Raw genomic sequence first — 24,078 nt, 5'->3', positions numbered from 1 at the left:
TGCGGGTTAGGTTGATTAGCCGTGCTAAAAAATTGCCCCTTTGTGTCCTGAGATGTGTAGGTTAGAGGGATTAGCGGTTCGCCTTGTTGTCCAACGAGGGGCATACACACGATGGGTCGTACTAGGGCTGCTCTTGGATGTTCGAGAATAGCCTAGTACTTCATGTCGTTAGTGTACGCTTAAACTGGACTAGATACTGGGCAAGACGACAGCTCAGTGACTATCACTGATTGCTGTGCAGACACATGGATTTGGGCCGGTGTCTGTGGGAGTTTGCGCATTCTCCCCGTGCTTGCGTGGGTTTTCTCCGGGTGCTCCGGTTTCCTCCCACACCCCAAAGATGTGCTGTTAGGCTGATTGGAGATAAGAAATTGTCCCTAAATTAGTTTTCCCTCAACGTGGAATGCCATAAGCATAGATAAGGGTCATGGGTGGAGGGGGGACTGGTAATGTTAAAATGGCGGCGCGGGCTCGTTGGGCCAAAGGGCCTGTTTCCCAGGCTGTTTTTGTTCTTTGGTAAATGTGTAGGGATATGGGGGTAGGGCCTGGGTGGGATTGTGGTCGGTGCAGACTCGATGGGCCAAATGGCCTCTTTCTGCGCTGTAGGGTTCTATGATTCTACGAAACATTTACTGGTTCAAAATCCAACCTTACTAGGAATCTCCTAGTGAACTGAGATTTTTATAGTAATTGGGACAAAATTAGTAAACCCAAACGGGCTGTAGTGTTTGAAAATCTATGCCTCCAGGACGCAGGGCAGGTAACCACATATTCTTTCAATTTATTTTAGCGGGCTGAGATCCTGCCTCTGCTCAAGACACAACTAATTTATGTGACACCCGTGGTCCTGGGTTACGTTGAGGGATTGACGGGGTTGGAGGGCAGATGACCAACGGCTGATGAGTAATAAGTGTGACACTGGAGAAGGAGTGCGTCAGTGCCACTGGTGCCACAGCACGTCACTGAGACGCACCAGCCCACAAGGTGGGAATCCCTGGTCAGTGCCACATTCAGATCCACTTCAGCAGGTCAGCACTCGCTCAAACTGGTCCCAGCTTTCCTGGATGGTAAAGGCGGGGAGAGATTGGCCTGATCATTACCCCCATGACCACCCCTCTGTTCAATGTACATAAGAACATAAGAAATAGGAGCAGGAGTAGGCCATCTAGCCTGCCCCGCCATTCAATAAGATCATGGCTGATCTGTCGTGGCTCAGTTCCACATTCCCGCCCTCTCCCCATAACCCTTAATCCCCTCTCTTATCAAAAACCCATCAACCCGCGTCTTAAAAATATTTAGCGAGGCAGCCTCCACCACCTCAACGGGCAGAGAATTCCAAAGATTCACCACCCTTTGAGTGAAGAAGTTCCTCCTCAACTCCGTTCTAAACCGCCCCCCCCTTTATCTTGAGGCTGTGCCCCCTAGTCCTACTGTCCTTTCTGAGCGGGAAGAGTCTCTCCACCTCTATCCTATCCATCATCTTATATGTCTCAATGAGATCTCCCCTTATTCTTCTAAACTCTAACGATCATGGCTGATCAGATAGTGGTTCAGTTCCCCTTACCCGCCCGCTCCCCATAACCCTTAATTCTATTGGGTTTCCTCCGGGTGCTCCAGTTTTCCCTCTCTGTCCGAAAGGCGTGCTGGATAGGGTGCACTGGCCATGCTAAATTCTCCCTCAGAGGTGTGGCGATTAGGGGAATTTCACAGCATCTTCATTGCAGTGTTAACGTAAGCCGACTTGCGACCAATAAATAAAACTTTAAACCTTCAATCTCTACAGAACACTTCCAGCATCTCCTGTTTCTTTTTTTTAATTTCACGAACGTTGGCTTCTCCAGCTGACCGGTGGGGGAGGTATTGGGGCAGCAATTCCCATCCACAGACTGAACTGTGCGCTTACCTGAACTCATGGTGATACTGGAACTTGTCTTGTGTACTTCAAGACTGTCGCTGTCTCTGCAATATAAAGAAAGCAGCCATCAGCTCAGTCAGCCCAGTGTCCAACGTGACCTCCAGCACGCTAAAAATCCTCCAGAGACCCGCTCAGAGGTGACGCCTGGCACCCTGCGTGCCTCAATCTTATCAGACTCCAAACAACGTTCTATTTATGCATTCACATGCGCCAGATCTCTTTAACCCTTTCACAGCCAACGGAAGCTAAGTCACTATTTACTTAACACAGGGGAACCAATCTGTAACCAGCAATATCACAGCAATGGGTTAAATGACCATAAGAGGCACAGGGGTAAAATTAGGCCCCTCAGCCCATCGAGTCTGCTCCGCCATTCAATCATGGCTGATATTTTTCTCATCCCCATTTTAGAACATAGAAAACTACAGCACAAACAGGCCCTTCGGCCCACAAGTTGCACCGATCACATCCATACCTACCAAGCCATTCTCCTGCCTTTTCCCCATCACCCCCAATCCCCTTATTAATCAAGAGCCTATCTATCTCTGTCTTAAAGACACTCAATGATCTGGCCTCCGCAGCCTTCCGCGACAAAGAGTTCCACAGATTCCCCACTCTCTGGTTAAAGAAGTTCCTTCTCATCTCTGTTTTAAAGGATCAGTCTGAGGTTGTGCCTTCTGGTTCTAGTTTTTCCTACTAATGGATACATCCTCTCCATATCCACTCTATACAGGGCCTCATAGTAGCCTGTAAGTCTCAATAAGATCCACCTCCCCCCCCTCGTCCTTCTAAACTCCAACGAGTACAGACCCTGAGTCCTCAACCATTCCTCAAATGATAAGCTCTTCATTCCAGGGATCATTCTTGTGAATCTCCTCTGGACCCTTTCCAAGGCATATCTGACCATTGCTTTGACAAACATTGACTGAAACATTGAAAAAAAAAATCCCCCCCCCACTTCTCATCTTGTCTCAAATTGGGTCTTTTACCTATCTATTTATGATTATTAATAATTCCTTTACACGTATATTTTACATTATAAAGCAGACACATATTACATCTCACACCCTCCTGCTCCCTAACTACACACAAAGTGTGAGCTCAAGTCTGGAACCCACAACTTTCAACTCAGCGTGCGGCCCAGGGTGACACCAAAACCCAGACTCTGCAGCAGGAGACCATTCAGCCCATCAGGTCGGCACCAGCTCTCTGTAAGAGCATTCTACAGCCCCACTCCCCTACCCCGTAACCTTGCACATTCTCCTTTCTCAAGACAGCAATCCTTTTGAACACCTCGATCCAACCTCCACCGCCACCCTCTCGGGAAGCTTATTCTAGATTCCAGCCACCCACCCACAGGGGAGAAAAAATATTTCCCCACATCACTTTCATGGAATCCCTACAGTGCAGAAGGAGGCCATTCAGTCCATTGAGCCTGCACCGACAACAGTCTATCCCCAAAATCCTATATCAATAAATACTGGTCACCCATGTCCCAAGAAAGAATTTAAAAAAAAAAATTATCCTGCTAATCCCCCTGACACTAAGAGGCAATCAACAGGAAACTGGAGCACCCAGAAGAAACCCACGCAGACACGAGGAGAATGTGTAAACTCCGCACAGACAGTGACCCAAGCTGGGGAATGAACCCAGATCTCCGGTGAGCAGGTCTAACTACTGTGCCACCATGCCACCCACTTTCTAATCCTTTTGCCCCTGACTTGGAATCTGTGAACATAAGAACATAAGAACATAAGAAATAGGAGCAGGAGTAGGCCATCTAGCCCTTCAAGCCTGCCCCGCCATTCAATAAGATCATGGCTGATCTGTCGTGGCTCAGTTCCACTTTCCCGCCCTCTCCCCATAACCCTTAATCCCCTCTCTTATCAAGAACCCATCAACCCGCTTCTTAAAAATATTTAGCGAGGCAGCCTCCACCACTTCAACAGGCAGAGAATTCCAGAGATTCACCACCCTTTGAGTGAAGAAGTTCCTCCTCAACTCCGTTCTAAACCGCCTCCCCTTTATCTTGAGGCTGTGCCCCCTAGTCCTACTGTCCTTTCTGAGCGGGAAGAGTCTCTCCACCTCTATCCTATCCATCCCATTCATCATCTTATACGTCTCAATGAGATCTCCCCTCATTCTTCTAAACTCTAACGAGTACAAGCCTAGTTTATTCAGCCTCTCCTCATAGCTCAACCCCCTCAACTCCGGTATCAGCCTAGTAAACCTCCTCTGCACTCCCTCCAGGGCCAAAATATCCTTGCGCAGGTGCGGCGCCCAAAGGTTCTCCTGAGAGGGAATAGTTTGTTGCTATTTAGCCTGTCCAGACCCCTCAGGATCTCAAATACCTCTATCCAATCTTCCAGCAGCCTTCTTCACAGCGGCACTGCTGCCTCACAGCGCCAGGGATCCGGGTTTGATTCCCAGCTTGGGTCGCTGTCTCCCTGTCACATTCTCCCCGTGTCTGCGTGGGTTTTCTCCGGGTGCTCTGGTTTCCTCCCACAGTCCAAAAGACGTGCTGGTTAGGGTGCATTGGCTGTGCTAAATTCTCCCACAGTGTACCCGAACAGGCGCCAGAGTGTGGCGACCAGGGGATTTCCATAGTTATTTACTGCAGTGTTAACGTAAGCCTACTAATAAATAGCTTCTCTCGAAGGAAAACAGTCCCAACCTCTCCAATCCCATATTTCTTCATCCCTCGAGTCGGGGACCAGAGGGAGAAGTTTTTTAGACGCAGAGAGAGATCTTGCCCAGAAACAGCGAGAGGAGCAGAAACCACAGCAGCTTTTTAATGAGAAAGTGTTAAGGACTTTCAGGGTTTGAGAAAAAGCCAGTTGGGTGATGGGGAGAGAGGGGAAGGTGGCTCTGTCGGAGACCGACACAGCGTTAAGCAAATCCTCTGCTGTGCCATCAAGTTGTACAATTCTGGAAACTATTTAGACTACGCTGCTGTATCTGTGTGCAGCAGATGGAATACGCAATAAAAATCAGGCTTTGCTTCAATAAGCAATATTTGCCCAAACTGACAGGAGCTCCTGCATTTAATACTTCGAATGCAGAACAGGTGTCCCTTCATTTCTCTCTCTCACACACACACACACACGCAGAGCACTCAGCTCTCAAAACAAACCTCCCAGCCTCGACTCCGGGAGGCAAATCTAATCGGCTCCAAGGGGTCTGCAGGTTGACATGCTTTTGGCTACAGCCCCAACCTCTAAATTATCACTCAATTAAGGCAGGGATTGAGTGGGCCATGCACACAGGTCACAGCGAATAGCTTTCCACAGCAGCCAACGGAAGGAAAATGTTACAGCCGGGGTGTTGGGGGCGGTTGGGCGGGGTGGGATTCAGCCTCTCCCACTCCATTTTCAAGTTTGCCGATGACACTATCGTTCTGGGTCGGATCGCAAACAACGACGAGACAGAGTACAGGAAAGAGACAGAGAATCTGGTGAACCGGTGGGGCAACAATAATCTCTCCCTCAACGTCAACAAAATGAAGGAGACTGTTATCGAAGTGTAGTGGGGAACGTGTCCCTGTCTACATCAATGGCAACAAAGTAGAAATGGTCGAGAGCTTCAGGTTTTTAGGTGTCCAGATCACCAACAACCTGTCCTGGTCCCCTCCCCCTGTGCCGACACTATAGTTAACAAAGCCCCACCAACGCCTCTACTTTCTCAGGGGACTAAGGAAATTTGCCATGTCGGCTACGAATCTCACCAACTTTTACAGATGTACCATAGAAAGCACTCTTTCTGGTTGTATCGCAGCTTGGTGTGGGCTCCTGCTCTGCCCAAGGCTGCAAGGAACTACAAAGGGTTGTAGCCCAATCCATCACACAAACCAACCTCCCATCCATTGACCCTGTCTACACTTCCCACTGCCTCGGGAAAAGCAGCCAGCATAATTAAGGACCCCACGCACCCCGGACATTCTCTCTTCCACCTTTGGGAAAAAATCTGAGGTCACGTACCGACCGACTCAAGAACAGCTTCTTCCCTGCTGCTGTCAGACTTTTGAATGGACCTACCTTGATTTAAGTTGATCTTTCTCTACACCCTAGCTATGACTGTAACACTACATTCCTCTCTTTTCCTTCTCTATGTCTGGTATGTTTTGTCTGTATAGCGCACAAAGAGACAATACTTCTCACTGTATCCCTATATATGTGACAATAATAAAGCAAATCAAGTCTCCCATTTGCCAGCCATTGATACAAAATCCTTGCTATCTTGATGTTACCTGTATCAATCTCGCCTGAGCACCCAGCCTCAACAGCTCTTCCAAGGAGAGATTCCCAGATTTTCATTTTCTTGTGTGTGTGAAGAGATGCTTACTCCGAAATAGTCTAAGTTTAAGGTCTTGTCCCTTCGCCCTTGGGTTCCTTGAAACAGAAGAAAGTGTTTCTGTCTCGAACTACCCTGTCCGATCTTTTAAACACCTCAATTAGATCACCGTAATCAAGGGATTGGAAATCTAATCTATGCAATTTGTAGAGTCATAGAGACATACAGCATGGAAACAGACCCTTCAGCCCAACTCATCCACGCCAACCAGGTTTTCTAAACTGAACTAGTCCCATTTAGTTGACCCATATCCTTCCAAACCTTTCCCATCCGTGTATCTGTCCAAATGCCTTTGAAATGTTGTAGGGCGGCACGGTAGCACAGTGGGTTAGCACTGCTGCTTCACAGCTCCAGGGACCTGGGTTCGATTCCTGGGTCACTGTCTGTGTGGAGTTTGCACATTCCCCTCGTGTCTGCGTGGGTTTCCTCCGGGTGCTCCGGTTTCCTCCCAAAGATGTGTGGGTTAGGTTGATTGGCCATGCTAAAAATTGCTCTTTGGTGCCCTGAGATGCGTAGGTTAGAGGGATTAGTGGGTGAAATGTGCAGGGATATGGGGGTCGAGCCTGGGTGGGATTATGGTCGGTGCAGGCTCGATGGGCCGAAGGGCCTCTTTCTACGGTGTAGGGTTTCTACGATTCTATGAATTGGACCCACCTCTACCACCTCCTCTGGCACTCCATAGACACACCATCCTCTGTGTGAAAAAGTTGCCCCCGAGGTCCCTTTTCCTCTAGTTTTGGACTCCCCTCCCTACCCTAGGGGAAAAGTCCTTGGCTATTCACCTTATCTCTGCCCCTCAGGATTTTAATAAACCTGTACTGATATTTTAACCCTTTTTCAGCCAGTATCACTCGCGTGAATCCTTGCTGCACCCCCTCTGCCGTCAATGCATCCTCCCCAAGGTGCAGTGCCCGGATCGGAATACAGAATTCCAGAGTTCTGTACAACTGGAGCGTAAGCTTCCGTTTGTGTGTGTTCCAGCCCTCTTCACGCACAGAAAACACCCCGTCGTTATTTGCAATTGCTTTTTGTACCGAGTCAGCACCTCATAATGATTCCCGGACACTGGGACAAGAGCAGGGGATGCTGGAAAACTCAGCAGACCTGCCAACATCCATCAGTTAACATTCCGAGTCGAGAGACTCTTTGTCAGAACATATTTAAAGGCAATTGGCAAAAGGATCAATTCAGAGCTGGGAAGAAAGTTTCACACCTCAAGGTGTTACTTGTTATCTAGAATGTTCCACATTAAACGAGAGTGGGAGCAGGTTTATACAATTCATAGAATAGAATCTCCACAGTGCAGAAGGAGGCTATTTAGCCCATCTGCACTGACTCTCCAACAGAATATCTTAGCCCTGACCTCTCCCCACACATTTGCCCTGCTAATTCGAGAATAGCCTAGTACTTCACGTCATTAGTGTACGCTTAAACTGGACCAGATACTGGGCAACACGACAGCTCAGTGACTATCACTGTTTGCTGTGCAGACACATGGATTTGGGCCGGTGTCTGTGGGAGTTTGCACATTCTCCCCGTGCCTGCGTGGGTTTCCTCCGGGGGCTCCGGTTTCCTCCCACACCCCAAAGATGTGCTATTAGGCTGATTGGAGGTAAGACATTGTCCCTAAATTAGTCTTCCCTCAACGTGGATTGCAATAAGCATAGACAAGGGTCATGGGTGGAGGGGGGACTCGATGTTAAAATGGCGGCGCGGGCTCATTAGGCCGAAGGGCCTGTTTCCCGGGCTGTTTTTGTTCTAATTCCCCTAACCTACACATCTTTGGACGCCGAGGAGCAATTTAGCATGGCCAGTCCCCCTAACCAACACATTTTTGGAGTGTGGGAGGAAACCGGAGCATCCGGAAGGAAGCCATGCAGACACGGGAAGGCCTCCACAGAGACACAGTCACCCAAGGCCAGAATTGAAATCACACAATGTTTTGGCCTCAACTACTTTCTGCGGGAGTGAATTCCACACATTACCACCCTCTGGGTGAAGAAATTTCTCCTCGGTTCGAAAAGATTCAGCCTTTATCCTCAAACTATGACCCCTAGTTCTGGACTCCCCCCACGGGGACATTCTTTCTGAATCTACCCTGCCTATCAGAATTTTATAAGTTTCTATGAGATCCCCTCTCACTCTTCTAAACTCCAGTGAATATAATCCTAACCCACTTAGTCTCTCATCATGTGACAGACCTGCCATCTCAGGAATCAGCCTGGTAAACCCTCACTGCACTCCCTCTATGGCGAGGACATCCTTCCTCAGATAAGGATACCAAAACTGCACCCAATACTCCAGGTGTGGCCTCACCAACGCCCTATACAATTGCAGTAAAACATCCCTATACTCAAATCCTCTCGCTATGAAGGCCAACATACTATCTGCCTTCTTTACTGCCTGCTGTACCTGCGCGCTTACTTTCAGTGACTGATGCACAAGAACTCCAAGATGTCACTGAGTATCCCCTCTTTCAATTTATACCTATCAAGTAATAATCTCTCTTCCTATTTTTGCTACCAAAGTGGATAACCTCACATTTACCCACATTATACTTCTCTAGTCGATCTGAAGTCCCTCAGCCCCGAAATCATTCTCACGGATCTATCTTTTCTGTGTCCTCTCTAAAACCGTCACCGGCTTCCCAGTCAATATCTTATATCATAGAACCCTACAGTGCAGAAAGAGGCCCTTCGGCCCATCGAGTCTGCACTGAACACAATCCCACCCAGGTCCTACCCCTATATCCCTACATATTATACCCACTAATCCCTCTAACCTACACATCCCTGGACACTAAGGGACAATTTCTATACAACCTAACCCGCACATCTTTGGACTGTGGGAGGAAACCGGAGCACCCGGAGGAAACCCACGCAGGCACGAGGAGAATGTGCAAACTCCACTCGGACAGCGACCCGAGCTGGGAATCGAACCCAGGTCCTACCCCTATATCCCTACATATTATACCCAGTAGTCCCTCTAACCTACGCATCCCTGGACACTGAGGGGCAATTTATATACAACCTAACCCACACATCTTTGGACTGTGGGAGGAAACCGGAGCACCCGGAGGAAACCCACGCAGGCACCAGGAGAATGTGCAAACTCCACTCGGACAGCGACCCGAGCTGGGAATCGAACCCAGGACCCTGGAACTGTGAAGCAGTGGAGCTAACCACTGTGCTACCGTGCCGCCAATAATTTTCAATTATAACGGTCAATAACATTGTTAAGGTTCAGAGAAACAGCCATTGGGTGTTTGAGCACTTAACTAGGGGATAGCTGGGACACTGGGTATGGGAATAAACCGAACAAGTCAATCAAATCTCTCAATAAAGGAAAGTCTTGGACTACCTGAGATCCAGTTAACACTTCCAAAGGTGCAGCGCCCACAATGGAACACAAAACTCTCACTTTCGATAGACCTGTTAGATACAAGTTTCTTTATTCCTTTATCCAGGTGTTTTATAAATAAAGCAGGATTATAACTAAAGCAGGATTCCAGATAATCACTAAATATTTCACATCCAAACAAACAGTCATTAGACGTAGCAGCCGGTATTGTGTACGATATACAATTCTCCCACGAACAGCAATGTAATAATGGCCAGATATTGTGTCCATTAAGCTGGGACACCAAGCAGCATTTGTGTTTCTCTGCAAATAGTGGCTATGGGATGTGTTACGTCCATCTGAGAGAGCAAAGGAGTCCTCTGCTTAATGTTCCATCCAAAACCAACTTCCAACAGCGCAGGACTCCCTCGAGGGACTGCACTGAGTTACCATATCCAACACTACAGGACTCCCTCGAGGTGCGACACAGAGAGTTTTCCCGTATCCAACAGTGCAGAGGGATTGTACTGAGAACGTAAGCACAGGTTCTATTCTCCCGTCCCAGAGTGGGACACTGAATCCATGACTCAAGCTGAGAGTGCATTCTGGACTGTGACCCACTCTCAATAGATACTGACTATGAAGCAATTTGCAATAAATAGAATTACATTCTGAACCAAGGCTGGTGCTGTAGGATTACTATATGAATTCAAGTTGAAACATAACCTACTGGTACTGTCAAATCACCATTAACAGAGTAACTACAATGGAGAAAATCAAGAGTCTGTAAATTGCCACAATTTAGCACCACGCAGAGAGAATAGGTACAAGACCAACCACAACCCGTTAAAACTCTAACCCAGTGAGAGTGGAACTGACCCCCAGTGAGAGTCAGTGTGTGTGGGACCCGTACCCCAGTGAGAGTCAGTGTGTGTGGGACCCGTACCCCAGTGAGAGTCAGTGTGTGTGGGACCCGTACCCCAGTGAGAGTCAGTGTGTGTGGGACCCGTACCCCAGTGAGAGTCAGTGTGTGTGGAACCCAGTGAGAGTCAGTGTGTGTGGGACCCAGTGAGAGTCAGTGTGTGTGGGACCCGTACCCCAGTGAGAGTCAGTGTGTGTGGGACCCCAGTGAGAGTCAGCGTGTGTGGGACCCCAGTGAGAGTCAGTGTGTGTGGGACCCCAGTGAGAGTCAGTGTGTGTGGGACCCCAGTGAGAGTCAGCGTGTGTGGGACCCCAGTGAGAGTCAGTGTGTGTGGGACCCCAGTGAGAGTCAGTGTGTGCGGGACCCGTACCCCAGTGAGAGTCAGTGCGTGTGGGACCCGTACCCCAGTGAGAGTCAGTGTGTGTGGGAGCCGTACCCCAGTGAGAGTCAGTGTGTGTGTGGAACCCGTACCCCAGTAAGAGTCAGTGTGTGTGGGACCCGTACCCCAGTAAGAGTCAGTGTGTGTGGGACCCGTACCCCAGTGAGAGTCAGTGTGTGTGTGGGACCCGTACCCCAGTGAGAGTCAGTGTGTGTGTGGGACCCGTACCCCAGTGAGAGTCAGTGTGTGTGGGACCCGTACCCCAGTGAGAGCCAGTGTGTGTGGGACCCGTACCCCAGTGAGAGTCAGTGTGTGTGGGACCCAGTGAGAGTCAGTGTGTGTGGGACCCGTACCCCAGTGAGAGTCAGTGTGTGTGGGACCTGTACCCCAGTGAGAGTCAGTGTGTGTGGGACCCGTACCCCAGTGAGAGTCAGTGTGTGTGGGACCCGTACCCCAGTGAGAGTCAGTGTGTGTGGGACCCGTACCCCAGTGAGAGTCAGTGTGTGTGGGACCCGTACCCCAGTGAGAGTCAGTGTGTGTGGGACCCGTACCCCAGTGAGAGTCAGTGCGTGTGGGACCCGTACCCCAGTGAGAGTCAGTGCGTGTGGGACCCATACCCCAGTGAGAGTCAGTGTGTGTGGGACCCGTACCCCAGTGAGAGTCAGTGTGTGTGGGACCCGTACCCCAGTGAGAGTCAGTGTGTGTGGGACCCGTACCCCAGTGAGAGTCAGTGTGTGTGGGACCCGTACCCCAGTGAGAGTCAGTGTGTGTGGGACCCGTACCCCAGTGAGAGTCAGTGTGTGTGGGACCCGTACCCCAGTGAGAGTCAGTGTGTGTGGGACCCGTACCCCAGTGAGAGTCAGCGTGTGCGGGACCCGTACCCCAGTGAGAGTCAGTGTGTGCGGAACCCGTACCCCAGTGAGAGTCAGTGTGTGCGGGACCCGTACCCCAGTGAGAGTCAGTGTGTGTGGGACCCGTACCCCAGTGAGAGTCAGTGTGTGTGGGACCCGTACCCCAGTGAGAGTCAGTGTGTGTGGGACCCGTACCCCAGTGAGAGTCAGTGTGTGTGGGACCCGTACCCCAGTGAGAGTCAGTGTGTGTGGGACCCGTACCCCAGTGAGAGTCAGTGTGTGTGGGACCCGTACCCCAGTGAGAGTCAGTGTGTGTGGGACCCGTACCCCAGTGAGAGTCAGTGTGTGTGGGACCCAGTGAGAGTCAGTGTGTGTGGGACCCGTACCCCAGTGAGAGTCAGTGTGTGTGGGACCCGTACCCCAGTGAGAGTCAGTGTGTGTGGGACCCAGTGAGAGTCAGTGTGTGTGGGACCCGTACCCCAGTGAGAGTCAGTGTGTGTGGGACCCGTACCCCAGTGAGAGTCAGTGTGTGTGGGACCCAGTGAGAGTCAGTGTGTGTGGGACCCGTACCCCAGTGAGAGTCAGTGTGTGTGGGACCCGTACCCCAGTAAGAGTCAGTGTGGTCCATTACACTTGAGCCTCTTAAAATCTGGGAGCTAGCATGCAGCACACTTGACCAGCAGTTCTCCCAGTGCATCATGCCTCCTATGACAACTCCTTAAAAGGCGTGGAAAAATAGTTGCAGATTTAAACTCCTCGAGCAAACCACGATTCTGTGAAGAATGTAGATTAGTTGGCTTTGCGCACCGCTGGACTGAGCCATCAGAGATACTCCAAGCGTTCAAAGATTCTCTGGAATGAAGATGTGTCACATGTGACGTCATGTCATCAGTATAATCCCCAAACTAATCCAGCCCTCACTGCTCCATTTGGTCATAGAATATTCCAGAAACTGGGTGGTCGGGGAGGGGAATAAAAAGTTAGGAGAGAATTCCTTCGGAGGCAAAGGAAAGGAAATTGTAAACAGTCCCAAAACTGTTTCTCAAACTGAGGGATAAAACAACTCTCCATGTACAAATCAGGCAGAGTCACAGTATCCCGGCTGGTTACTGTCACACACTAAACATTTAGTTCACTGTTAATCTGAATGTGATCCTCTGTCCGTGTTCTGTGAGGGAGCAGAGAGCCGCAAAATACATCTTAGGATGGCTTCAAAGGAAAGCTCACAGTTCTAACAGGGTATACCGCATGTATTTAAACGGAAAGGAGCACAAGCCAATAAAACACTAAACGCTCCCATCTCATACTGACTCTCACTGGGGTACGGGGTCCCACACACACTGACTCTCACTGGGGTACGGGGTCCCACACACACTGACTCTCACTGGGGTACGGTCCCACACACACTGACTCTCACTGGGGTACGGGTCCCACACACACTGACTCTCACTGGGATACGGGTCCCACGCACACTGACTCTCACTGGGGTACGGTCCCACACACACTGACTCTCACTGGGGTACGGTCCCACACACACTGACTCTCACTGGGGTACGGCTCCCACACACACTGACTCTCACTGGGGTACGGGTCCCACACACACTGACTCTCACTGGGGTACGGGTCCCACACACACTGACTCTCACTGGGGTACGGGTCCCACACACACTGACTCTCACTGGGGTACGGGTTCCACACACACTGACTCTCACTGGGGTACGGGTCCCACACACACTGACTCTCACTGGGGTACGGGTCCCACACACACTGACTCTCACTGGGGTACGGGTCCCACACACACTGACTCTCACTGGGGTACGGGTCCCACACACACTGACTCTCACTGGGGTACGGTCCCACACACACTGACTCTCACTGGGGTACGGGTCCCACACACGCTGACTCTCACTGGGGTACGGGGTCCCACACACACTGACTCTCACTGGGGTACGGGTCCCACACACACTGACTCTCACTGGGGTACAGTTTCCACACACACTGACTCTCACTGGGGTACGGGTTCCACACACACTGACTCTCACTGGGGTACGGGTCCCACACACACTGACTCTCACTGGGGTACGGGTTCCACACACACTGACTCTCACTGGGGTACGGGTCCCACACACACTGACTCTCACTGGGGTACGGGTCCCACACACACTGACTCTCACTGGGGTACGGGTCCCACACACACTGACTCTCACTGGGGTACGGGTCCCACACACACTGACTCTCACTGGGGTACGGGTCCCACACACACTGACTCTCACTGGGGTACGGGTCCCACACACACTGACTCTCACTGGGGTACGGGGTCCCACACACACTGACTCTCACTGGGGTACGGGGTCCCACGCACACTGACTCTCACTGGGGTACGGGGTCCCACGCACACTGACTCTCACTGGGGTACGGGTGGGGCACTGGTGTTTGACACAGCTGCCTCTCAGCACCAGGGATCTGAGTTCGATTCCCAGCTTGGGTCACCATCCCAAGTTTCCTCCCAAAGTCTGAAAGACGTGCTAAATTCTCCCTCGGTGTACCCCAACAGGTGCTGGAGTGTGGCCGCTCGGGGATTTTCATTGCAGTGTTAATGTAAGCCGACTTGTGACACTAATAAACGAACTAAAACCTTGAAACAGGATTGTGGCAAACATACATGCTCTCACAATGGTCCAGTGAGTGCAGACTCCCCAGTACAGATTCTTTTGGTGGGTTTTTTTTTTAAACATTGTTGTCACAGAGATCAAAAGCTGCCCCAGTTCAGGGGGAGCTCAACCGCTCGCCCAGAGCTCACGGAGACCCCTTCCTGCTCACAGTTCATGCCCCCACCCTGTGGTGACTCGTCCCCTCGCGTCTCTCAGTCCCCTGTCTCTCTGCTCTCCACCACCCCCCCCCCACGGCCCCGCGTGGGAGCTGTTTCTGACTGGACACCTTTTTGAGTGACAGTAAACAGTTTGTGACGGGAATAGTAATCACTTCCCAATGACGAGCCAAGTGTCACCACCACAGTTCAATTGACACGTCCAGAAATAGGCTGCCCACTGCTCGCACCGACATCAAGACTCACATTCCCCGCATTCCATGCCGAAGGAATGAAAACAAGCACTCCAAATTATCCCAGAGAGGCTCCACCTCAGCCCTTCGCTCAGCCAAGGGTAAATCTCGGAACGAGAGAGGACAAACAAACTCATAACATCCCACCACTCCATCGCGGCCTCACTGATCCCCCCCAACAAGACATTCCGGATAAATGTTCCTCCACCGGCAACAATTGTAGGATCCCGACAGCGCAGAAGGAGGCCATTCGGCCCATCGAGTCTGCACCGACCACAATCCCACCCAGGCCCTACCCCCATATCCCTACATATTATACCCACTAATCCCTCTAAGAACATAAGAAATAGGAGCAGGAGTCGGCCATCTAGTCCTTCGAGCCTGCCCCGCCATTCAATAAGATCATGGCTGATCTGTCGTGTCTCAGTTCCACATTCCCGCCCTCTCCCCATAACCCTTAATCCCCTCGCTTATCAAAAACCCATCAACCCGCGTCTTAAAAATATTTAGCGAGGCAGCCTCCACCACTTCAACGGGCAGAGAATTCCAGAGATTCACCACCCTTTGAGTGAAGAAGTTCCTCCTCAACTCCGTTCTAAACCGCCTCCCCTTTATCTTGAGGCTGTGCCCCCTAGTCCTACTATCTTTTTTGAGCTACCTACACATCTCAAGACACCAAGGGGCAATTTCTTAGCATGGCCAATCAACTTAACCCGCACATCTTTGGACTGTGGGAGGAAACCGGAGCACCCGGAGAAAACCCACGCAGTCACGAGGAGAATGTGCAAACTCCACACAGACAGTGACCCGAGCCGGGAATCGAACCCGGGACCCTGGAGCTGTGAAGCAGCAGTGTTAACCCACCGTGCCGCCACAGGGGAAACGTGCGAACTCCACACAGACAAATCGAAACCCGGGGTCCCTGCTGCTGGGAGGCAGCAATGTTAACCAACAGGCCACCCCAGGAAGAGGCCAGATCCGTTCGTTCGTCCCAGTCTCTTAACCAGAGGCTAGTGAACTCCACAAGAAGTGGCTCTACTAACCTATCCTTCAGCCCTGCAGAGGGAGGAGAGAATGCAAGCTTCTCCACTCTGGGGGGGTCGGTGGTGGAGACAGGGATTAACGTTGGCGAACTGGCTCTGCATTCCCCACCTCTCACTATTGGCTATTCCACCACAGGAGCTGCGCAACAGAGAGTTTACAGCCCCGCTCAATACAGCAAACCTCTTTCGGACATCCACAGACAAGTATTTTTCAGCAGGATGCAGGGGGTGAGGAGGGGCCTGAGCTCTGCCTGCCGCTCCCACTGCAAAGAAGCGAAACCTCACGTTACGCTAGAGAATTTCTTCACAGCCTCCTCCCTCCTCTCCGCCAAAGCAGCTTACAGCCACAAGAAGTGTCGTCACTGCTTTAAATGCAGGAAATTCAGGAGGCACACTGCACACAGCAAGATCCCACAGGCAGCCCAGTCACGGTCATAGAGTCAAGCAGCACAGAAAGAGGCCCTTCGGCCCATCGTGTCTATGACGGCCATCAAACGCCTATCTATTCTAACCCCATTTTCCAGCACTAACCTCGGAGCTATGGCCCTTCAAGTGCTCATCGATGCATGCCCAGGAGCGCACTCTCCTGGTGAAACTGGGATACTGCAGGGGGGGGGGAAAGCATTGGCATTTTCACTGGACAAGTTATCCAGAGACCCAGGGTAATGTTCTGGGGACCTGGGTTCGAACCCCACCACAGCAGATGGTGGGATTTGAATCCAGTGAAAGAAAATGGGCGGCACAGTGGGTTAGCACTGCTGCTTCACAGCTCCAGGGTCCTGGGTTCGATTCCCGGCTCGGGTCACTGTCTGTGTGGAGGTTGCACATTCTCCTCGTGTCTGCGTGGGTTTCCTCTGGGTGCTCCGGTTTCCTCCCGCAGTCCAAAGATGTGCGGGTTAGGTTGATTGGCCGTGCTAAGAAATTGCCCCTTAGTGTCCAGGGATGCGTAGGTTAGAGGGATTAGTGGGTATAATATGTAGGGATATGGGGGGGGTAGGGCCTGGGTGGGATTGTGGTCCGTGCAAACTCGATGGGCTGAATGGCCTCTTCCTGTACTGTAGGGATTCTATGATTTCTTTGAAAATCAGGATTTATCTAAAGATTGTCGTTAAAAACCCATTTGAATCACTAACCATCTGGTCAGGATCGTAGAGTCCCTACAGTGCATTTACGGCGCTACCCTGCTCCCCATAACCCTATATATTTACCCTTCTAGTCCCCCTGACACTAAGGGGCAATTTAGCACGGCCAACCTGCACATCTTTGGAGCATGGAAGAAAACTGGAGCATTCAAAGGAAACTCACGCAGACGTGGGGAGAACGTGTCGTCTCCGCACAGACGGACAGTCACTGGAGGCTGGAATTGAACCGGGGTCCCCGGCGCTGTGAGGCAGTAGTGCTAAGCACCGTGCTGCCCACGGAAGGAAGTCTGCCATCCTGACCTGGTCTGGCCTACGTGTGACTCCAGACGCACAGCAGTGTGGCTGATTCTTAAGTGCCTTTTCCAGGGCAATTAGGGATGGGCAATGAACAGAGTCAGCAGCACTCACACATCGCAAACGAATCAAAAATAAACCCGAGGGTGGACACCATCGCAGGACACATACCAATGACGCAGGCTCACAAATCTGACCAACTCAGTCACTCTTAGTCAGAAGTTGCAGCGAGACATAGATAGGATGCAAGACTGGGCGGAGAAGGGGCAGATGGATTTCAACCCAGATAAATGTGTAATGGTCCATTTTGGCAGGTCCAATGGGATGAAGGAGTACAATATCAAGGGTTGCACTCTTAGCAGTGTAGAGGCTCCTAAGGACCTTGGGGTCCGGGTCCATAGGACTCTTAAATCAGCCTTGCAGGTGGAGGATGTGGTCAGGAAGGTGTATGGTGTACTGGCCTTCATTAATGGAGGGATTGAGTTTAGGAGTCGGGAGGTAATGCTGCAACTTTATAAGACCCTTGTCAGACCCCACTTGGAGTACTGTGCGCAGTTCTGGTCGCCTCACTACAGGAAGGATGTGGAAGCTATTGAGAGGGTGCAGAGGAGATTTACAAGGATGTTGCCTGGATTGGGAGGCATGCCTTATGAGGATAGGTTGAGGGAGCTCGGTCTCTTCTCCCTGGAGAGACGAAGGTTGAGAGGCGACCTGATAGAGGTTTATAAAATGTTGAGAGGAATAGATAGGGTGGATTCTCAGAGGCTATTTCCCAGGGCTGAAATGGTCGCTACGAGAGGACACAGGTTTAAGGTGCTGGGGAGCAGGTACAGAGGAGATGTCAGGGGTAAGTTTTTCACTCAGAGGGTGGTGAGTGAGTGGAATCGGCTGCCGTCGGTGGTGGTGGAGGCGAACTCGCTGGGGTCTTTTAAGAGACTTCTGGATGAGTACATGGGATTTAATGGGATTGAGAGTTATAGATAGGCCTGGTAGGTATGGATATGATCGGCGCAACTTGTGGGCCGAAGGGCCTGTTTGTGCTGTAGTGTTCTATGTTCTTTACCCTCCCTGGAGATTTCTCCAGCTCCTTATCCTGGTTTATTGACTCAAGTTTTTCAACAATTCTGTAAAGTGAGTCAGTGGTGCCCACGACCACTGCCAAGGTACTGCATCAATAAACAAACAGAGGCCACAAAATGGGAGCTAACAGGTTGGGATGTCAATTAATCCTTCCCTTCACTTTGGTCTTGTTTTCCTATCCCATTCCTTCATAACATCAATGTTTAGAATCATAGAAAAAACTACAAACAGGCCCTTCGGCCCACAAGTTGCACCGATCATATCCCTACCTACTAGGCCTACTTATAACCCTCAATTCTATTAAATCCCACGTACTCATCCAGAAGTCTCTTAAAATTCGCCTCCACCACCACCGACGGCAGCCGATTCCACTCACTCACCCCCCTCTGAGTGAAAAACTTACCCCTGACATCTCCTCTGTACCTGCTCCCCAGCACCTTAAACCTGTGTCCTCTTGTGGCAAGTTTAAAAGTTTATTTATTAGTGGCACAAGTAGGCTTTACATTAACACTGCAATGAAGTTACTGTGAAAATCCCCTAATTCCTGTTCGGGTACACTGAGAGAGAATGTAGCACGTCCTTCACGCTGCGGGAGGAAACCGGAGCACCCGGAGGAAACCCACGCAGACACGGGGAGAATGTGCAAGCTCCGTCCAGGCAGTGACCCGAGCCGGGAATCGAACCCGAGTCCCTGACGCTGTGAGGCAGCACGCTGTGCGGACCACGGTGCCGCCCTCATTCACTCTGCTTCCTTATCCGTCCTTTGCTTGATAGAAAACACAGCAATTTGTGAGCTGGGATCAGCGGCCAGGTATGCACCCTAACATCCTTCCAAAAGTGAGCAGCTTAGGGTGGCGACTAGATGCATACCTGGAGGTTTAGTCAGCCAACCTATCCACCTTTGTCGTGTCAAGCTCGCTTTGCCAATTGGAGAGCAAAAGGACTTTTATGTTTTATTTCAATATTTTTATATCTCAATAAGAGAAACGTTCGAAGAAAATTTCTTTCTAAATGATTTTCCTCCAGGGTTGCAAACCGCAGTGTTTTGGAGCTCCATCGTCAACTCAGACCAATCTAGGAGGCTTGCGGACATTTTCTCTAGGCCGCACTGGTGCGATTCTGCTCTCTTACTCTGGCCTGAAGGACTGTGCCATCCACCCCCCACGAGGCAAGAGTGGGCAACGATGACCCATCAAGGGAGGCACGTTGGAAGAGGTCGATCGAGGCTGGGATTTACATTTGGGCCTACAGGTAGGCCGCACTCTCCAAGCCTAGCTGAACCATGGCAGTGGCCAGTCTGTAGCCGCTCCCAATCAATTACTCCCCCCCTTGATTGGTCAACACTTGACACAATTTAATGTTCACACTTCCAAAAATATTTTGATTCGTTATCCTGCTTCCTGTCCCACTCCGCGCCTTTGAAAGGCCAACACCTGTACATCACGCAGTTGGTCATTCTCCAAACGGCAGCGGCCAAACGTCAGCAAGCTATTCAACTGTGGAGGCATCGCGGTGAAGGCTGGCGGGCTATTCGGCTGCAGCGCCATCACAGCCAAGCCATTCCTTGGCCTAACCCAGGAACAGGGATTGCGCGGCACTCACTTCCAGTTGGGCTACGGCAAAGACCTAGGATCAAGCTTGCGATTGCGTAGGGCTCAGGAAAGCACCTACACCCCCCCCCCCCCCGCAATGCCGCACATTAGGTTAAGGGCAAGACACTTACTTGACTGGGTTAATCCGAAAGGAGTTCCAAACAGACTCAATACATGTGGGCCACGCAGCGATAGTAAACATGTCACGCTGTGGGACATTGCAGCGAAACTCTGCACCCGCTCTCCCCTCCCCCCCGCCACCATTTATTTTAATACTTCAAAGGCACAATGACATTATCCAACCAGACCGGAGGAATGTAAACCGACTCTCTGATCCACAGCGTGATGCCACCAATTGCGAGGCGTCTGCCAAATTTGGAAAAAGGCGTTAAGTCGAGCTAGCAGGAGCATTGTTCCCCCATTCTTAGCCCTGACAGGCAAGCTCCCAGTCCACACAACCTACCCCGTCAAATTGCAAATTAACCCCAACGGCTCTAGACTTTGGTTGAAAATCGAGCCCCATCACAAAACAGCAGCAAGCAGCTGAAGATTTAACACAAGCCACTCGCGGTTTAAACCATCCCCACCGACACGCACTTAAAACAGCACAGAACCTCGCAAGAATATAGCGTAAGCTGCCCCCAAAAGCCTTTAAGTTGGTATTTCGCAGTGCGTAGAGTTTAAAGTTTATTTATTGGTGTCACAAGGAGGCGTACATTAATACTAGAATCATAGAACCCTACACTGCCGAAAGAGGCCCATCGAGTCTGCACCGAACACAATCCCACCCAGGCCCTACCCCCATATCCCTACATATTATACCTACATATTATACCCACTAATCCCTCTAACCTACGCATCCCTGGACACTAATGGGCAATTTCTTAGCACGGCCAATCAACCTAACCCGCACGTCTTTGGACTGTGGGAGGAAACCGGAGCACCCGGAGGAAACCCGCGCAGACACGAGGAGAATGTGCAAACTCCCCACAGACAGTGACCCGAGCCGGGAATCGAACCCAGGGTCCCTGGAGCCGCAGTGCTAACCTCTGCGCCACCGTGCCGCAGTGAAGTTACTGTGAAAACCCACACTCCAGCACCTGCTCGGGTACACTAAGGGTCAATTTAACGCGCCTAATCAGCGCATCTTTCAGACTGCGGGAGGAAGCCGGAGCACCCGGAGGAAACCCACGCAGACACGGGGAGAACGTGCAGGCGGTGACCCAATCGAGGCTGGGTCCCTGGCGCTGTGAGGCAGCAGTGTTAACTCGCTGTGCTTCCCAAAGTGATACATCCAGCGTAGAATCATTGACGTGTATCGCCTGCACCTTATAATCAAACCAAAGACAGTGCTCTCCTCTCCAAAAGCGAGATCACTTTCCCATTACAAGTTGTCACACCTTGTCTGTGATACGAAAGAAACAAACGCACAGGAAGGGTGACCCATTCCATACCTGGAGTCTGCTTTGCCAGTTAAAGGAGGCATTTCCTTTCCTCGCTACAATTCTTCACCGCTTTTTTAAACGGGCTGTGACTTTAACTTGTCCCTGGACGCAATTAGCCGTCTCCACAGGGAGGTATTCTGCCGCTGCTCACTTTGACTCACAGGCGGTGGGGGATCGGAAAGATCCCGGCTGTCAGCTTTAAGTACCTCAGCTCGTCCCACCCACAGTGCCTTAATTAGCTCCGCGATTCACTCTGCATTCGCCTCTTTCTCACGGCGTTCCGAAGGACCGATTCCCGCCCCCCCCAAGGGTCTGAAGTGTCAAATGGCACTGTAGCCCCAGACAGCCAAATAGGAAACGTGATCTCATGTTTTGACACAACTTCCGATCAGAGTTGAGGCTCGGATCCAGAAAGGTCCGAACGTGAATAGATTCCTAGACTTTTACAGCACTGGGGGTGGCCATTACCCAAAAGACACCCCCCACCCCCCCCACACCACACTGGGAGGTGGCCATTTGGCCCATCGCATCCAAGCTGGTCAACAAAGAACTTTGCAAGAATATTGCTTAAGCTGCATCTTAGGTGGTGCCAAAACCCTTTAAGTTGGTATTTCACAGTGCATAGAGTTTAAAGCTTATTTATTAGTGTCGCATGTAGGCGTACATTAACACTACAATGAAGTTACTGTGAAAAATCCACACCCGTTCGGGTACACCAAGGGGCAATTTGACACACCTAATCAGCACGTCTTTCAGACTGAGGGGGGGAAACCGGAGCACCCGGAGGAAACCCACGCAGACACGGGGAGAATGTGCAGTCTCTGAGCAGTCACCCAAGCCGGGAATCGAACCCAGGTCCCTGGCACTGTGAGGCAGCAGTGTTAACCCACTGTGCCTCCGAAAGTGATCCCATGTTCCAGCGCTTGGCCCATAACCCTGAAGATTACGGCGGCGCAAGCAAACATCTAAATACTTCTTAAATGTTACAACAAGAGTTTCTTGATTGGATTGGAACCTCACATTCCTGCCTTCCCCGATAACCTTTCACCTCACCTTGCTCATCAAGCCTCTATCTCGCTGCCCCTTAAATTCCTGCCAACATGTCCTCATTCCCCCCCCATCGAAGTTCATCAAAGTTCATCGAATCGAATCCCTACAGTACAGAAGGAGGCCATTCAGCCCATCAAGTCTGTGCCGACCACAATCCCACCCATATCACTACATATTTACCCACTAATCCGTCTAACCTACGCTTCTCAGGACACTAAGGGCAATTTTAACATGGCCAATCAACCTAATCTACACATCTTTGGACCATGCCGACACGATAGTTAAGAAAGCCCCACCAACGCCTCTACTTTCTCAGAAGACTAAGGAAATTTGGCATGTCAGCTACGACTCTCACCAACTTTTACAGATGCACCATAGAAAGCATTCTTTCTGGTTGTATCACAGCTTGGTATGGGCTCCTGCTCTGCCCAAGACCGCAAGGAACTACAAAAGGTCATGAATGAAGCCCAGTCCATGACATAAACTACCCCATTGACTCTGTCTACACTTCCCGCTCCCTCGAAAAAGAGGCCAGCATAATTAAGGACCCAACGCACCCTCGACAAACTCTCTTCCACTTTCTTCCATTGGGAAAAAGATTAAAAGTCTGAGGTCAAGTATCAACCGACACAAAAACAGCTTTTTCCCTGCTGACTTCTGGGCGGCAGGGTAGCACAGTGGGTTAGCGCTGCTGCTTCACAGCTCCAGGGTCCTGGGTTCGATTCCCAGCTCGGGTCACTGTCTGTGTGGAGTTTGCACATTGTCCTCGTGTCTGCGTGGGTTTCCTCCGGGTGCTCCAGTTCCCTCCCACAGTCCAAAGATGTGCGGGTTAGGTTGATTGGCCAGGCTAAGAAATTGCCCCTTAGTTTCCAGGGATGTGTAGGTTAGAGGGATTAGTGGGTATAATATGTAGGGATATGGGGGTAGGGACTGGGTGGGATTGTGGTTGGTGCAGACTCGATGGGCCGAAGGGCCTCTTTCTGCACTGTAGGATGCTACGATTCTATGATTTTTCAATGGAATTACCCTGCATTAAGCTGATCTTTCTCTACACCCCAGCTATGACTGTAACACTACATTCTGCACTCTCTCCTTTCCTTCTCTATGTACGGTATACTTTGTCTGTATAGTGCGCAAGAAACAATACATTTCACAGTATACCAATACATGTGATAATAATAAATCAAGTCCAAGACTCTGCTTCCACTGTCTTTTGAGGAAAAGAGTTCCAGACACTCAACCCCAGAGAGAAAAAAAAATTGTGTTTTAAATGAGAACCCCCTTATTTTCAAACAGTGACCCCTAATCCCAGGTTCTCCCAAAGGAGGAGACGTCCTCTCCATATCCACACTGCCTAAACCCCCTCAGGATCTTAAATGCTCCAATCAAGTTACTTTTTACTCCTGCCTCCAGCATCACATCTCTCTCTGCTACACCACTGGTGGTCATGATGTGGAGATGCCAGCGTTGGACTGGGGTAAACACAGTAAGAAGTCTCACAACACCAGGTTAAAGTCCAACAGGTTTATTTGGTCGCAAACGCCACTAGTTTTCGGGGTTTCCCCTTCGTCAGGCGAGTGGGAATTCTGATCACAAACAGGGCATATAAAGGCACA

The 24,078-nt window shown here is 50.7% G+C and overlaps 1 protein-coding gene across 1 annotated transcript in view; it reads right to left on the bottom strand.

Annotated features, from left to right (window-relative positions):
• Positions 1 to 21,548, bottom strand: part of LOC145339509 (sorbin and SH3 domain-containing protein 1-like) — a gene marked incomplete at its 3' end in the record, with an annotated part of 37,146 nt that extends 15,598 nt beyond the window's left edge. Inside the window, exons 1-2 of the mRNA XM_080183987.1 lie at positions 21,422 to 21,548; positions 1,904 to 1,959 (exon numbers count right to left, since the gene is read on the bottom strand). Of these exons, the coding sequence (XP_080040113.1) occupies positions 1,904 to 1,959; positions 21,422 to 21,453 (88 nt within the window). The remainder of the gene's footprint in view (positions 1 to 1,903; positions 1,960 to 21,421) is intronic.
• Positions 21,549 to 24,078: the final 2,530 nt, after the last annotated feature.

The sequence above is a fragment of the Carcharhinus amblyrhynchos genome, unplaced genomic scaffold (genome assembly GCF_965287045.1).
Source record: "Carcharhinus amblyrhynchos unplaced genomic scaffold, sCarAmb.v2.hapA scaffold_510, whole genome shotgun sequence".
NCBI classification, from domain to species: Eukaryota; Metazoa; Chordata; class Chondrichthyes; order Carcharhiniformes; family Carcharhinidae; genus Carcharhinus; species Carcharhinus amblyrhynchos.
This window is presented reverse-complemented; position numbering and strand designations above follow the sequence as displayed.